Source organism: Malaclemys terrapin, chromosome 3 (assembly GCF_027887155.1).
Source record: "Malaclemys terrapin pileata isolate rMalTer1 chromosome 3, rMalTer1.hap1, whole genome shotgun sequence".
NCBI lineage: Eukaryota > Metazoa > Chordata > Testudines > Emydidae > Malaclemys > Malaclemys terrapin.
In genome coordinates this window covers 101882738-101899882 of record NC_071507.1, presented here as the reverse complement: position 1 = coordinate 101899882, position 17145 = coordinate 101882738, and the positions used below count along the sequence as shown (strand labels likewise).

The window sequence follows — 17145 nt, the reverse complement described above, 5'->3', positions numbered from 1 at the left end:
TGTATTACCCTGTCTCCCCTCTGTATGAGAGAGAATGGTCTTGTGGGTAAGGCAATGGACTAGAACTCAGGCTTGAGGTCTGTTCTCAGCTCTGCCCCAGATTTTCTGAGTGACTTTGGGCAAGTCATTTATCTCTCTCTGACTCAGTTCCTCTTCTGCAAAATGGGAACAATAATACTTCCTTTCCATTCCTTATAGCAATATTTTGAGGATAAGTTTATTAATATTTTTGAAGTGTTCAGATACAGCAGCGAATAACTCCCACTATTCCACCCAGGAATATAGTGAGAACGGACCATAATTGCTATTTTAATGTACGGTATGTACTATGTATATCAGAAATAAGAAGGATGAGGCCGTCAACAATGGGTAGGGATGGAGAGGCCTACTGTACAATTCCAGTTAATTCAGATGTACAGTATCCTGTATATATAGCCAGACAAAAGAGGAAGAGAGAGAGGGGTTTACATGCAAGAGTGTTAATTTTTTTTTTCCCAAAGAGCATTACACTCTCATATTGATTGAAAATTGTTTTCTCTGGCTCTTGTGGCATTGTATAGTATGGGTCTTTGTTTAGATCACATAATACTTCTTCCTCTCTTAAACCATACAATAATAATTAATGAGCTGTCTGTGGCTGCCTTGGAGTGCATCCTGTGCATCAGTATGTCTCAGCTAATAGTAATAATTTCTCATTTGTAAAAGGGAAAGTGCTGCCAGTGATCTCAGTCTCGGAAGGTTTCAGACTCACTCAAGGATTCCATTTTATTATACGCCCAGTTCTGATATCCTGCTGTTCTCTGTGTGGATTATGCTGCCTTGGTGGAAGGTGCCATCCTTCAAATGACACATAAATATTCCCTGGTCAACTGTTTCAGCTGTCAAAAGTTTAATAATCCTGCCCCTTGTTTTATAAGATAGCTATCTAGTTCTCCATTTTACCCCAAGAACGGAACACAGAGGGCTATTATGCTACAAGTGTGGCTGCCTGCTATTGTGGCAATTTTTAGATATGCCATTATCCGTTGCTAAGGTGAGCACATTGGCAGAGATTTTAAATTTAGTGGAAAGTATGTAGGTTATTTTGCTAATAATATTTTTCATTTCTACAACACCTTTAATCTCACAATGTTTTACATACCCGTGGGAAGTAGGGAAGGGAGGGACATGGATTGCTTCACCCACTCTGAAATGCAGCAGCTGTTTAACAGCACACAACGACATGGGAATTTAGAACTGAGAGTGAAGGATAATACGATATCTGATTGAAATGGCTGAGAGGAATTTAGAAAAGCAGAATATTATTGGAATTTGGTCAGGACACTGAGGTTAGGAACGTAGGAATTGCCCCCTCTCCCCACACCAATATCCTGTCTCTGACCGGTACCAGATGCTTCAGAGGGAGGCATTAAACCCTGTTAAAGGACAATAGGATGCCCATAAGGGAAGTTCACCCCTCCCCAGGAGTTCTCGTGCCCTTACAGAATGTGTCATGAGATTGTATCTTCAATGACCCTAAGTGATCAGGATCTCAGTTTTGTTTCTTATTCAAAAGACAACACCTCTGATGTCCCTTACTAGTACCCTTCTGGATCATTATTCAGTATTGGCTGAGAAGGAAGAGCGCTTGCAGTTGAATCACAATAAACATTTGCTGCAGCACCTCAGTGTAGCTCTGGTATGGCTACACTGCAGCTGACAGGGAGTCTCCTAGTCTGGGTAAACACACTTGCGCTAGTAATGTGGATGTTCCACATCAGGCTAGAGTTTGAGCTCTCGAGCCCAGCTGGGCTTAAGATCCTGGTTTGGAACATCCACATTGCTATTTTTAGCATCATAGCTTGAGTCCCGCTAGTGTGAGTCCGTCTACCAGGGCTGGGAGGCTCGCTCCCAGCTGCAGCGAAGACATACCCTTAGAGGTCTCCCATTCAAGCCCTGCCCTGGCTCAGTATTGCTTATCTTGTGGGATCTGATGGAATCACAGCACAAGATGATAAGTCTAGAAGATGTGCTATAGCCTGATATTTGCATAACAGTCTCATTTTCAGAAATGAAATGCCTTAGAAGCAAGTGTTCTGATTAAGCATTAAAATGTCTGTTGCATATATAGAAATGTTGCCTGTAATATGATAACTGGAACTGAAGGATGAGGGTCAGGTTTCAGGAGGGACCGAGTGTGGTGGGCACTGGAGGCTCAGGAATGCAAGCCAAGGCCAGGCTGCTACCACACCAGCACTAGAGCCTCAGCATGTAATACTGGCCTCTCACAATAACGTAACGTTCTGTTTCCTGCACTTCTGTCGGCCTGCTGCATCACTTATTGCTAATGAAGCACTGCAGCTCTTCATAGTTTTATATAGTATCCATGGATACGTACATACTGTCATCACAGGACTGAAACATAATTACTCATTAATTTTTGTAGAATCATTCAAGCTTATTATTCTGTGGAGAAGCCAATACTTCAGACCCTCACAGTCTGTTGTGACAAAAGATTTATTTCTGATATCAAAGCCATTAAACTTCCTTTTTCATCACTTTATTGACTTGTACTAATTATTAACACTCTGCTATATACCTGTCATAATTAAACCCTTTTGCTAACAAAACAGGATGGCTCATGGGATTTCCACTGAACTAAAATAATCTTTCACCTTTAGATCTTTAGTTTTGAATCTAGCCTGAGTCAGTAATAAAAATTATCATCTTCTGATGGCTCTTTAGTGACTAATGTGAAATAATATGCTGGTTTCAGGCCATTTTCTTGTGAACAGGTGACTACATGACAAGAAACACCATCAGAACCGCCACCCTGTAACAGTGTGGTTTGCCATTAAGGGCTGGAGGCCTGGGGTCAGCCAACCCTGAGTATTGAAGGAACTGTTCCAGCCCACCTGTGTTGTGTTAATAGCCTTGATGGACAGTTGATTCTCCCAATAAAGGGAAGGGGGAAGCTGTGTCAGAGACTGAGGAAAGCCTTCTGCAGGGAAGGCTTGGAGACCAGGGGCGTTGCATTGGCTAGGAGGACTGGGAGTAACCTTCTAGGTCAGGAGGAAGACCGGGACACCAGGGGAGTTTGGAAGTCAGAGCCTGAAGGCTGAGCACCAGCCAAGCAACATCTGTGAGTTGGTGATTTGAGATCCTGCTCTGGGAAGGAGTACTGTGGACTCCCTACCAAGTGGTGAGTAGGAGGAGAGAGAGACACTCTGAACCAGACTTTGTAAAGATCAGAGGGACTCAAACCTGGGTTGACAGAGAAACTAAGCAATGGACACCTCCACACTACCACTTGGTGGCAGCTGTAACCTGGCTGCTTCCTGTGATCCATAAACTGCAGTGGAGGTACACATATGGGAAATCCTTCCCAAGAGACCCAATTGGCAGCTGCTTTTGAGGCTCCTAATTGATCTTTTTACCCCATATAAGCCCCTGGGGTATGCGAGGAAGCATCCAGGCAACAACGCGGATCCCTAGTGAGCTGCCACAACTGACTCTGCTTCTCTGTTCCTCCTCTCCTGAATTCCCAGCATTGACTTGGGCTCTGACTTGAATTCTGACACTTGCTCTGGATCCAGAACCTTGACACAACTCTGACCTCTGGTACTGATCTTAGCCTGGAAATCTGATCTCAAGCTGCTCGATCCCTAAGTCCCACCTCAGAACCCTGACAGAGTTGTGGCCTAGAGGGCCAGTGTGTGCCTGAAGACTAAATAAATTGGACTCTAGAAAGGGAATGTTTTAACTACAGATTGTGAGGTGGGAAACTGAAGCAGAGCAAGCCCAGGCCACGAGGGAGTGCATGGGTGGCAGTTACCCTGTTACAACGGATGTAGTCAGCAGAATTGACAAGAGCACCTACCACCAAGGAAGGTGACAGTGCAGTGGCAGAAAGCAAAATGGAAGAAGCTATTTGGCTGAACAGCAGCAGTGGATGCAGGTAGTTCTGCAGAAGCAGCGACAGAAATTGCTGTGGGTCACACAGTGGGCTTTGGGACCCAACAGTGCAGGCAGGAAGACCACTGCCACCTGCAAAGGAGTGATCTCTGTGTGTTTCCAGTGTGGCAGACTGGGGCACAGAAGATTTGAGTGCCCCAAGAAGCAGTATGAGTACTTTAGTGAGGGATGAATAAGAAAGAAACAGAAGCATGAGAGGGCAGGGACCCATCTGCCCAAGTGTTTGATATGGAGAGGTGGGGCACATTAAAAGAGTTTGTACTTTGGATAATGGGGTGGAAGGAAAGGGAAAAGCCCAACAGACCAAGAGAGTGTCAAAGAGCGAGAGCTAAAGGGGGAAACAGTCTGTGGTATGTTCACAGCAGTGTGCCAGCCCTGAAAAACAAGTGGAGCAGTGATAGCCACAGTGATAGCTAGAAATGGCCATGAGGAAAAGCATAGAGATGCCCAGAGAGTGGCACGGTCGAATTAGTGTTTGGGAGACCACTGAGGCTAAAGCAAAAGTGGATGTTGCAGTCATGAGAGCAGCTCTTACAGCTGCCAAGATGTGCAGAGGGAATATAGAAAGCCTGATCTCTTTAGGGGAGAAGTATTGGAGGGAGCCAGCTGCTATGGAGGAGGTCAAGCAGCAGGCTCTGAGGCAGCAGGACAAGTTAGACAAGGTGCATCAGGCAACTGTAGGAGAGAACTCACTCATTATGTTGAGCAAACTGGATGGAGAGCTGGAGAGCTTGCAGTCCAGAAGCAGACTGGCAAAGGAAGGAAGAACATAAGAACAGCCATACAGGATCAGATCAATGGTCCATCTATCAAGAACAGCCATACAGGATCAGATCAATGGTCCATCTATCACAGTGTCCGTCTTCCAACTTTGGCCAATGCCAGGTGCTTCAGAGGGAACGAACAGAACAGATAACACAAGTTATCTATCCCCTGTCATCCACTCCCAGCTTCTGGCAGTCAGAGGCTTAGGGACACCCAGAGCTTGGGGTTGCATTCCTGATCATTTTGGCTAGTAGCCATTGATGGACCTATCCTCCATGAATTTATCTAATTCCACAGGTTGACTGTGCATTGTGTGAAGAAGTGCTTCCTTTTGTTTGTTTTAAACCTGCTGCCTAATAATTTCATTGGATGACCCCTGGTTCTTGTGTTATGAGAAGGATTAAACAACACTTCCTTACACACTTTCTCCACACCATTCATAATTTTATAGACTTCTATCATAGCCCCCCCTTAATCATCTCCTTTCCAATCTGAAAAGTCCCAGTCTTTTAATCTCTCCTCATATGGAAGCTGTTTCCTACTCTTAATAATTTTTGGTGCCCTTCTCGGTACCTTTTCCAATTCTAATGGATCTTTTTTGAGATGGGACAACCAGAACTGCACACAGTATTCAAATTGTGGGCTTAGCATGGATTTATATAGTAGCATTGTAGTTTGTCTTATTATTGATCCCTTTCCCAATGGTTCCTAACATTCTGTTTGCTTTTGTGACTGCTGCTGCACGTTGAGTGGATGTTTTCAGAGAACTATCCACAATGACTCCAAGATCTCTTCCTTGAGTGGTAACAGCTAATTTAGACCCCATCATTTTATATGTATAGCTGGGATTATGTTTTCCAATGTGCATTACTTTGCATTTATCAACATTGAATTTCATCTGCCCTTTTGTTGCCCAGTCATCCAGTTTTGTGAGATCCCTTGTGAGGTATGGCAGAAAGCTTGCATTGGGATTGGCAAGGCTCTGGGAGGAATCTTGGGAAGCAAGTGTGGGATCAGGAGACACTGGGAAACCAAACTGTGTTCCAGGGGGATGAAGTCAGAACCCAGATAACACATGCAAGGAGGTGGGGCACTCAAACAGTGAGCCTTGGGAAAAACAAAGGAAGCGTAGGTAGCTCAAGTTCCTTGTAAGGGTGCATGGGATCTGGCCACCCCTGGAGGGCGGGGACAGGGGAAGAGTATCCCCAAAGGTAGAACTTTCCCTGGGGTAGGCAAGGTTCGAAGGGGGGTTGTAACAGGATGGCTTGCCCTAAAGGACTGGAGGCCTGGGGCCAGCCAACCCTGATTTACTGAAGGACATCTCAAGCCCACCTGCACTGCATTAACTGCTTTGATGGGGCCTAATGGAAGACAGCTGATTCTCCTGTAAAAGCCCCCACAAAGTAAAGGGGCTCAAGAAGCTGTGTCAGAGACTGCAGGGAATAAGGAAAAGCTTCTGCATGAAAGACCTGAGACAAGGGGAGTTGCCTCAGCTAGGAGGATTGGGAGTAGCCTGCAAAGGCAGGAGAGAGACCCTGTGACCAGGGGAGTTTGGAAGTCAGTGCCTGAAGGCTGAACTCCAGCCAGGTAAAGCCTGGGAGATGGTGAACTGAGATTCTTCTTTATGAAGGATATTTCGGAACCCCTTACCAAGGGAGAGGGAGAGAGAGAGAGAGATGCTGAACTGGGGTTGAGACCTGAAGGACCAGTTTGTACAGGATGATTAAATAAATTGGACCCAAGAAAGGGGAGTGTTTTAACTAACTCTGGATTGTGATCTGGAGTTTTTGAGGAGTCCAAGGAGAGAAAGTGAGGCAGGATGCCCGAGGAATCACTTCTGGCCATGAGGGGGTGCTCGGATGGCAGTCACCCCTTACACACCCTTACTGAGTATCTCAGAGGCACAAATGGACTATTGGACTGAACCAACTTCTTACTCCTAAAGTGACTCAAGGTGATCATTTGAGGTCAGGATTGGGATTGGGTCAGATTGGTGAGGAAGGTTACATTACCACTTTACATTACCTGCCCTGAGGAAAGAAGATGTTTATTTACAAGTCTGACAATTCAGCCAGTACCGTTTTTAAACTACCTAAAATTCATTTTAAAACACAATTTTGGGTGGGGGGTGGGAAGCTAACCAAGGTACCGATGAAAATATAGAAATTCCTCACTTAATGTTGTAGTTATATTCCTGAAAAATGCGACTTTAAGCAAAACGATGTTAAGCGAATCCAATTTCCCCATAAGAATTAATGTAAATGAGGGGGTTAGGTTCCAGGGAATTTTTTTTCACCAGACAAGAGACTATATATATATATATATATACACACGCACACACACGGTATAAGTTTTAAACAAACAATTTAATAACTGGTACACAGTGATGATTATTGTGAAGCTTGATTGAGGTGGAGGAGTCAGAGGGTGGGATATTTCCCAGGTGATGCCTTACTGCTAAATGAACTAGCAATTGACTGAGCCCTCAAAGTTTAACTCTCACAACACTCTACAAGGCAGCAGGAAAGGAGGGAGGGCAGACAGAGACACACACCTTGTGTGTGAGAGAAAAAAATGTGCATTTCCCCTTTAAGTAGCTGACCCCAGGCTTAAGTACACTGTCTTGTTAGTTAATCAGCTTGCTGAGACCTGAGACGGCAGCTATTAGAAACTCCTGCTCTATGGAAGATGGGGTAAGATGGGTGCAGGAGCAGGGGGGAGGGGGAGACACCCTGACATTAGCCCACTTCTCCCTCCTCCCCCCATACAGCAAGTAGGAGTCTCTGGGAGCAGCTCCAAGGCAGAGGGCAGGAGCAGCACATGGCAGTGGGGGGAGGGCAGGGCTAGCTCCAGGCACCAGCCGAGCAAGCTGGTGCTTGGGGCGGCAGATTGAACAAGGCGGCATTCCGCCCAATCCTTTCCGCCACTTTTTTTTTTTGTTCCGCTCCGGCCACCCTATATGGGGCAGCGGCGCGGAGGACGGGAGCGCCCTGCAGTAAGCCCGGCAGGGCAGCCCGCGTCCTTCCCTCCCCGCGGAGCGGAGCCCTCCCAGCAGGCGGTGCACGGCGTGGCGGGAGGAGCCACATGGCAGCGCCCCGCTGTAGCCCTGGCCGCACCCCTTCTCTCTCTCTCCCGCTCCCTCCCCCTCTCCCCCGCACCCGCGCTTTGCCGTTCTGGCCGCCCCATGTTTTTTGGGGTCTTTTTTTTGTTTGGGGTAGCGAAAAAGCCAGAGCCGGCCCTGGGGGAGGGACAGCTGCTGCACAGGGAACTTAGGGGAGTGGGGAGCTTATAGGGGGGCTGCTGGTCCACCCTGGTTCCAACCAGCCACCAGCTAGCTGCAACGGGCTGCTCTTCCTGCAAGCAGTGGACAAACAATTGCCAAACGACGTTAGAAGGGAGCATTGCACAACTTTAAATGAGCATGTTCCCTAATTGATCAGCAACTTAACTTCGAAACAACGTTAACTGGAACGACTTTAAGTGAGGAGTTCCTGTAGTGTTAAAGCAGTACTTACTGGTGGGACTGTAAGCAGGCTTTCAACACTGGAGCATTTAATTTTTTTGAAAAAGTCTATTACAGACTCCTTGTTAATGTACATGATTTGCATAAAACCTTTTCTTCTGAATACCTGTAGCAGTATATAACTAAAAATGGAAATTATAGTACATAAAGTCTAAATTTGCTGGGCTGACAGTACAGATGTACCTATTTGTAATACGATTTTTTCAGCCTAAAATTTCACTAGGGTCATATGTACACACACACTCCAAACCCCATGAGGGGGATGGGGAACATTTTTTAAAATATCCTTTAAAAAGGCATTAATAAATGTGCATTTTGAGCATATGTCTCAGTATAGCTCGGTCTCTCTCAGAAGCGAGTACAGTGGTTCGGGGACTTGCTCCATCTTGCAGCTGTAAGGGAAAATTACTGCAGTATGTGCTCACATAGCCATGCTAAAAAGTCAGTCTTTTAAAAAAGAGTGAGGTTGGAAGGTTTGGGAGGTTTAATATCCATCAGTGATTTCTGTATGTAAGATGACCTGCAAACTCAGACTGGGCTCTGACAGTTGAGGTTTTGCTTTCTCTGCATTGTTTTCAGTAGTAAAGGTTCCGCAGGCCAAGTTGCCCTTATTTACATCTGTGCAACCCCACTCTCTTTGAATTATACCCTCAGTGACACCTGTGCAACCTCTTTGCCTTCAGTAGGTTTGCACAGATGTAACTGATTGAAACTTAGGGCATTTTTACACTACAGTGGCAAGACTATGGCAAAGCAGCTGTGATGCTGTAGGCCATAGTGTAGACACTTCCTACACAGATGGAAGGGGTTTTTCCATTGATGTAATTAATCCATCTCTCTGAGATGCGGTAGTGAGGTCAATGGAAGAATTTTTCCAGCAACCTAGCCACCAGGAGTTAGTTTGACCTAACTACAGCCCTAAGGGTGAGACATTTTTCACAGCCCTGAGTGACAGTTAGGTCGATCCACTTTTAAGTGTAGATCAGGCCTTAGGGGAGAACTCTGATGCACAAGATGGAATAAAACCTGTAGTTCACTCTCCCACAGAGAGCAGTGCCAGCTCTTCAGAGTTAGCAGAGATTAAAAAAAAAAGCAGAAAAAGCTTTTTATTTATTATTATTATGCAAAAGGAATAGATCTGTTGAGTAAAATTGTACCATTAATTTTTAGAGAGCCATTTTTCAGGGTACACCACCCTTTAGGATATGTTATTATTTTTGTGGTAAACTCTTTATTTTTTTAGGTTTACAATCTATCTGATCATTTTAATTGGCATTGGATCGAGAGCTGATAGACACAAGTTCTCAGCCCAGAAGCTGGACGTTCCTTCTAAAGTTTGACAAACTGTTTAGCTACTTATTATTTGTTTTAAAGGGCAACAGAGTGCTGTGAGCTGTACAAAACACAGTGATAGACATGGTCCCATTAGATTAAAACTAGAGTGAAAGAGAGAGAAGTGCAAAATGATACATTAATGTCCAGAGTAGTTGGCACTGCACTTTTTTAAGGTGCGAACCACAATACTTCTAGCTGAGGTGGTAGGCTCAGCTGAAGTGTGTTTTAAAGAATGATTTGAATGAAGGTCAGGATGATTGCCTGTCTGAAAGGTGTGAGAGTGAGTCACAGCTGAGAGGGGCAGCATGGCAGAAAGTCCAGAAGTGGGAGAAGCATACAAAATGGAGCAATGAGGTGGTAGGGAATGGCAGAGCATGATGGGGGAATAGGAAGAAGTGGGGACAGAGGTGCAGACAAGTGTGGAAAGCTGAGGGCCACAAGATTTAACTTGATATAGAAAGTGAGAGAGCGTCAATGCACTGATTCAAAGGGTATGTGTACACAGCAAAAAAAAAAAAAACCTGGGGCTGGCCCATGCCTACCAACTATGGCTTGCGGGGCTCGGGCTGCAGGGCTGTTTCATTGTTGTGTTAACTTCTGGGCACGAGCTGGAGCCATATCTCTGGGTCCCTCCCACTGCACAGGGTCCTAGAACCCAGGGTACAGCCTGAGCCCGGAAGTTTATAGAGTAATGAAACAGCCCCGTAGCCCAAACCCTGTGAGCCTGAGTTGGCTGGCATGGGTCAGCCATGGGTTTTTCTTTGCTGTGTAGACAGGCCCAAAGAGTGGAGTCAAAATGAGAGATGACTAAGGCACAGACGAGCTGCAGAGCCATATGTCTCTGTGCAAGGGGGGAAAAAAATGAAGTTCCCCTGACCTTTTTTATTTGTGTACCTCAAAATTAAGCACCATCCTGGAGACCTGGAGCAGTAGCCACTGGAATTGGGGGATAATGATATCTGCCATGTGACAGTTATTAACCTGCTGTAATGCTAACCCATGTCTCTTAGCTAGGGTCCAGAACTAAAGATCAGTTTGTTCAACATTCCTGTGTGTCATACTGTTATTACCTGGTGTCAAAAGAAACATTAATCTCTGGCAAAATGGGGCAAGTGCTTTCTCCCATTCTGCCCCTCACACTTGGGAGATGTTCCCATAAGCATCCACAAAACTTCCTCATGATCCACCTTCAAACCCCACCTTAAAACTTTACTTTGCTGTGAGGTCCACAAAAAAACTTGACAACAATTAGGCTGCTGGTGTGCTGACACTATAGACTAGTGTGCTGACAAATATTGTCTCATTGCTTCCTTGGTCTCTCCCATCTGTCTCGATCCACCTGTTGTCTCACATCTTAGGCTTAGGTTGTAAGCTCTTTGGGGGCAGGGACTGTCTTTTTGTATTATTTGTACAACATCTACCACAATGGTCCATGACTGGGGCTCCTAAGTGCTACAATAATACAAATAATCATCAATAATACATTGAAATCAGGTTTATGATGAATAATTAAGACTTGGTGAACAGATCAGAAAGAACTGATAACCTGCACAGAATCAAGGGGGTTTTGGAAGCTAACATATTTACTGACCCCTGGTTCCTACGTAGATTATTGAGCCTGGGCTGGAGTTGTTTACACAGCTTCGGCTCCACCACATTAGCCCAGGCATATAAAGCTGGATACCAGAACTGCATCTAAAGGGTTTCACATACAGACCCCAAACCTCCAAGTGAACATTCCAGAGTTGGTTTGCTGCCAACTCCTGTCAGTGCACTCTGAAGGTTTTGCACAGTTAATAGACCTTAAGATAGTAGTGGGTGCAACTATAATAGACCACATGGAAAACATACATGCATTCCCTTGGTGCTGATTTATATTGTTTAAAGGGATGGGGGTGGAACAAGCTGTTAAAAGATGAAGAAATTGAAAGCTCCCCTAACTGCTATATTATCCACCTGACATTCTCTAAATGCCAGTCATTAATTACTAGTGTATTGAAAATCAGAACACTTATCCAATCCAGATTATGTTACATCTGTGAGCCAGAGAAATTTCCACTGTCGTAGTCTTTACCATCTAAATATATATATATATAATTTTTTTTTTACAGTTGTTAAAGAAGAGCAGGTCTACAAAAGGCTGTTCTGTTTTATCTCATTAAGGCCTGTTATCCCCACAAAGATATTTTTAGCTTCTCTGTACCTCCCACCATAATACTGGTTAACGTTTTAAGGTGTTCACAAAATTAAATTATTAAATTCCAAATTCAGCCTTCAATCTGCAGCTTCCACTGAGGTCAACAAATGAGGGCTGCACATGCACATCTGCTGGCAGAACTTGGCCATAAGCAACAACATTCTTGTCTTATTCCTGAGCCAGTATTAAGAAAGGATGGAAACTGGTTTACGATTTAGACTGCTCCTGCAATCCTGACGCCTGTATGTAGCCCTCTCCTTCAACTCAGTGGGACATTGGTGTACAGATCCACGGCAGGTCTGCAATGCCATGTATGCTGCTGGAGTCACCAACAGGGCCTTCTGCCTGACCTGTATGTTCACAAATGAAAGTTTTAATCCAAAACTTTATTTTGAGATGGATTTGCTCCTCATTGCTGTACATTTTCATACCTGCTAACATTTTGAAATCTATACATCAAGTTATGTATAGCTTGGGGATAGGGGGAGGACGCTTTTTCACTCTGCTGATATTAATTGGATGAGGAGATCATTTTAGAAGGTGCAGTGCAGGAAAACTAGAAGGTGGAATGATAAAATAAAGACTGTCCCTTCTAAACATGGACAGGTGCTATATAGGCATTGTTAGAACACTAGCCTTGGTGCCTTTTATCTGAGGATATCAATTAATTTTACCAAGATTAACAAGTTAAGACTCACAACACCTCTGTAAGAAAGGTAATTATCTCTAATTTTACCCCTAATTTTGGATCCCCAAATTGAGAAACATTAGATCTGTTTCAGAGGTTCTAAACACTTGCAGCTTCCATTGATTCACTTGGAGTTGTGGGTGCTCTGTGCCTCTAACAACCAGAGTCTGAAGTTGGGCGTCCGAAAATAGTGGACACATTTGACCTAAGTCAGAGGTGGGCAAACTACAGCCCGCGGGCCACAGCCGGCCCGCAGGACCCTCCTGCCTGGCCCCTGAGCTCCTGCCCAGGGAGGCTAGCACCCAGCCCCGCAGCCTCAGCTCGCTCCACCGCTGGCGTAATGCTCTGGGCAGCGGGGCTGCAAGCTCCAGGGGCAGTGCAGCTGCAGAGCCAGGGCCTGTGCTGCACGGTGGCATGGCTGGCTCCAGCCAGGCAGCGTGGCAGCCTGTCCTGGTGCTCTGGGCAGCACGGCTATAGCACCGCCAGCCACCAGTGCTCCAGGCAGCGCCGTAAGGGGGCAAGGAGCAGGGGGGGTTGGATAGAGGGCAGGGGAGTTCAGGGTGGTGGTCAGGGGGTGGGGGTGTGAATAGGGGTCAGAGGGCAGGGAACAGGGGGGTTGAATGGGGCAGGAGTCACCAGGGGGCAGTCAGGAAGGAGAGGAGGGATTGGATGGGGTGGCAGGGGGCAGTCAGAGGCAGGGGTTCTGGGGGCAGACAGGGGAGTTAGATGGGGCAGGAGTCTCGGAGGGGCTGTCAGGGGGCAAGAAGCAGGGTGGGGTTGGATGGGGGGGCATAGAATCATAGAATATCAGGATTGGAAGGGATCTCAAGAGGTCATCTAGTCCATGCCTGGCTGTTTGGGGAGGTACAGCCTCCGCTAACTGGCCCTCCATACAATTTTGGAAACCCGATACAGCCCTAAGGTCAAAAAGTTTTCCTGCCCCTGACTTAAGTGATGTTTCAAAGGTCATATAGCAATTGTGTAGCAGACCTGGGAGTACAACCCAGTTCCTCTAGTTCCAGGTCCTGTCCCTTAATCACAAAATGATCCTACACTGCAACCCTCAGACAAAACAAAAATGTATGTTCTGCTCACTTTTTCCTACACTGCCCTCCGCGCTCAAGCATTAAAAAGGCCAATTTAAGTAATAGGGTTTAAATTTGATCGGCTTTATATGCTCATGGTTTTGTCTTTTTCCATGCCTATAAAGAGATTACCTCTGAATTTTGTTTTTCTTGTGAGAAGTCTTTGCTATTAAGTTTCCTGTTGTAGAACAAGTGTTGAAATGCAGTGAGAATCATTTGTATCACCTGGTTTTCTCCTGTTGCGTTTTGTTTTTTTTCTTAGCATACAACAGTTTTGCCCTTTATATTAATCGAGATGAGAACAACACATCATCAGTTTCCCAGCAGGAGCTGTGGACTGGCTGCAGTATGCACCTTCTCTGTTGCCTATATATTATGGTAAGGACTGTACATGCTGTCTTTTCATATTGTATTGGGGGTTTGTACTGCTAAATTTGGGCACATATTTCATTATGGATATAATCACTAACAGATTCACACTGCATGCCTCGTTTGGTCCAAGACCTGGGCTTTGTCTGGCTTCCCCAGAGTCTGATATTTTTAGAAAGTATATGCCAAACCTCACACAACAGGAATTTGTTGAACAATCCCATGTAAGCAGTGATCTTTCCAAAGCTACATTTTTCAACCTTTTTTCAAGCTAAATGTTTTTCTTGGACCTTGATTTTATTGCTTAGGGTTTTTTGTTCTATCAAACAAAAATTGAGAATAGGCAAATGATTTCCTCCAACAGCATTTTAAGCCCCTTCAGAAAAGATAACGCTTTTTTTCTTTTTTTTTTTTAAGTTCACTAATTCTTGTGTTAGACTCAATTACAGAAATCCAAACATTCTGTAATTTATTTCAAATGCAAATATTTGGGAAAATGTCTAAGTAAAGAAAGCATAAGCAACACTAAACCATTTGGTCTTTGGGGAGTTTTCCAATTAAAAAAAATCTGATTTATCTGATAAAGCAACTTTACCCATTGGACTTTTTTTTTTTTTTTTTTAAAACCCTGCAATTATTTAGTCATTCTGGCTCTCCCTCCAGCCCCCTGATCTTTGTTTGGTTAAAAAGTCTGTCTGTCCCCTACTCACCCTTCCCATACGTGTGCACACACACACACTCTTTCTCTCTCTCCGCCTCCCCTCAAGGCCCTTTATGATCCCATTTACCTCTCCTCCTACTCCTTTCCTCTGAGGCTTTACATCACAACAGCCTTCCCATAGGCTAAGAGAACTGAGGATACAGCTCCTTCCAGAACTCAGGAATACTACCTTTTCCACCAGCCACAGGGGGCCACTAGTTAGAAAGCAACATAGGGTCTGAAGAGTGCTACCTCTTCAATGCTCCCTGACCTTATATGGGCCAAGGAAAAAGGGCACATTATACCCAGGTATAGGTACAACACACACACACACACACACACACACACACACACACACACACACACACACACACACACACACACAGAGTGAGCATGTAATAACCAAAATCGAGGAGATCAGAGTCAAACTCTGTGGCCGGATTTCAAAAGGATCAGGATAATATTATTTGTAATTGTGCTTGGTAAGATAAAGATAAAAAAAAATTCATGCATCAGGACATAAACTGATTGCTCTAGAGAAAAGGAAGGATTCTTTTTTTCACCTGCATGCAAAAATGCACAACTAGCTAGGTGTGTTGTGGAACTAGCTAGGTGTGTTGTGGGTATTTTTTCACTTTCCTCTGAACAATACACAACAGCAGGATACCAGACTTAATAAATCAATGGGCTTATTTAGTACGGCAACTTGTCTTTTTTCCCAAAATGGTCCCTTCGGGTCTCCGAGTCTATGAATCTGTGAAAATCATGAGATGAGGCCCATGGAAAATTATTCCACAGGAATGGAAAAGTTGAAGCAGTCCACTTGTGTAAGTGGAAATAAATTCAACTAGTGTCTGAAGAGCTTTTTAAGGCAGTGTTACTAAATCAGTATGAAAAGATTGTTTTACATGTGTTTATTTTTTTCTCAAGTGAGTTGCAAACATAAATTGACACTGACTCAAGGTGATAGGTGATACAGTACCTTGCAGCTTCTACACAGTCACATCCTCTATATCAGTTATACTTGTAAAGACTCCGATGGAAATTGTTATTGCACAGCATACACCTCTCATTCCAAGCACTAGGTCATTTATTTCTTAAAACAACTAAGAACCCGGGATAGGGCTTGCTCCTGCCCAGCACAGGTATCTGCATCCTGCATCTAGAAGCACAAGGTAAAAGGAGATGAACAGGACAGGGAATACACGGGAAACTGATTCTGCATTAAGAGATATACACTGCTACCCATCCACTTTGTTACTCCTGCCTACATATTTCAGTGCTATCATAATAATACTGAGCCCTGCTATGGTGTTTTTCATTCATAGATCTTAAAATGCTTTACAGAAACCAGTATCATAATTCCCATTTTACAGCTGAGGGAAACTGAGGCACAGGAAGGGAAGTGACTTGCCCAAGGTCATGCAGCAAAGCAGTGGTACAGCTTCCTTGAACCCAGCTTCCTTACATTCCAGTTTTTTGCCCTGTCCATTATACCACACTGTTGCCTTTTTCCCAATGAGCTCCCTTCAGCATTGGGAGCATAAGCTTTTGTGGGTAAGAACCTCACTTCTTCTTACCCACGAAAGCTTATGCTCCCAATACTTGTGTCAGTCTTAAAGGTGCCACAGGACCCTCTGTTGCTTTTTACAGATTCAGACTAACACGGCTACCCCTCTGATACCCTTCAGCATTGTTGATCGTTTAGGTGTGATTCATAGCTGTGTAGGACTGGAAGGGACCTTGAGTGGGCATCTAGTCTAGTCTCCCGCCCTGAGGCAGGACCAAGTATAACTAGACAATCCCTGAAAAGCATTTGTCTAACATGTTCTTTAAAACCTCCTGCGATAGGGATTCTACAACCTCCCTTGGAAGCCTATTCCAGTACTTAACTATCCATATAGTTAGAAACATTTCCTGATATCCAACCTCAATCTCCCTTGTTGCAGACTGAGCTGATTATTTCTTGTCCTACCTTTAGTGGACATGGAGAACAACTGATCCACTCCCCTCTTTATAGCAGCCATTAACATATTTCAAGGCTGTTATCAAATCTCACTTCAGTTTTCCTGTCTCAAGACTAAATGTGCCCAGGTTTTTTTTTTTTAACCTTTCCTCATAGATCAAGTTTTCTAAATCTTTTATCATTTTGTTGCTCTCATCTGCACTCTCTCAAATTTGTCTACATCTTTCTAAAAGTGTGATGCCCAGAACTGGACATAGCACTTCAGCTGAGACCTCACCAGTGCCAAATAGAACAGGACAAGTACCTGCCATGTCTTACATAGGACACGTCTGTTAATAAATACCAGCATATTAGCCTTTTTTTTTTTTTTTTAAACTGTGTCACGTTGGTGGCTCATATTCCTCTTGTGATCTACTATAATCCCCACATCCTCTTCAGCAGTACTACTGCCTTGCCAGTTATTCCCCCTTTTGTACTTGTGCATTTGATTTTTTTTTCCTTCCTAAGTATAGTACTTTGCATTTGTATTTATTGACTTTTGGCATGTTGATTTCTGACCAAAT

At 44.5% G+C, this 17145-nt stretch overlaps 1 protein-coding gene across 1 annotated transcript in view; it reads left to right on the top strand.

The window, feature by feature from the left end:
• AIG1 (androgen induced 1) overlaps positions 1 to 17145 on the top strand; it is a 191201-nt gene that overhangs the window by 161391 nt on the left and 12665 nt on the right. The window contains exon 4 of the mRNA XM_054024453.1: positions 13810 to 13925. Within this exon, the coding sequence (XP_053880428.1) occupies positions 13810 to 13925 (116 nt within the window). The remainder of the gene's footprint in view (positions 1 to 13809; positions 13926 to 17145) is intronic.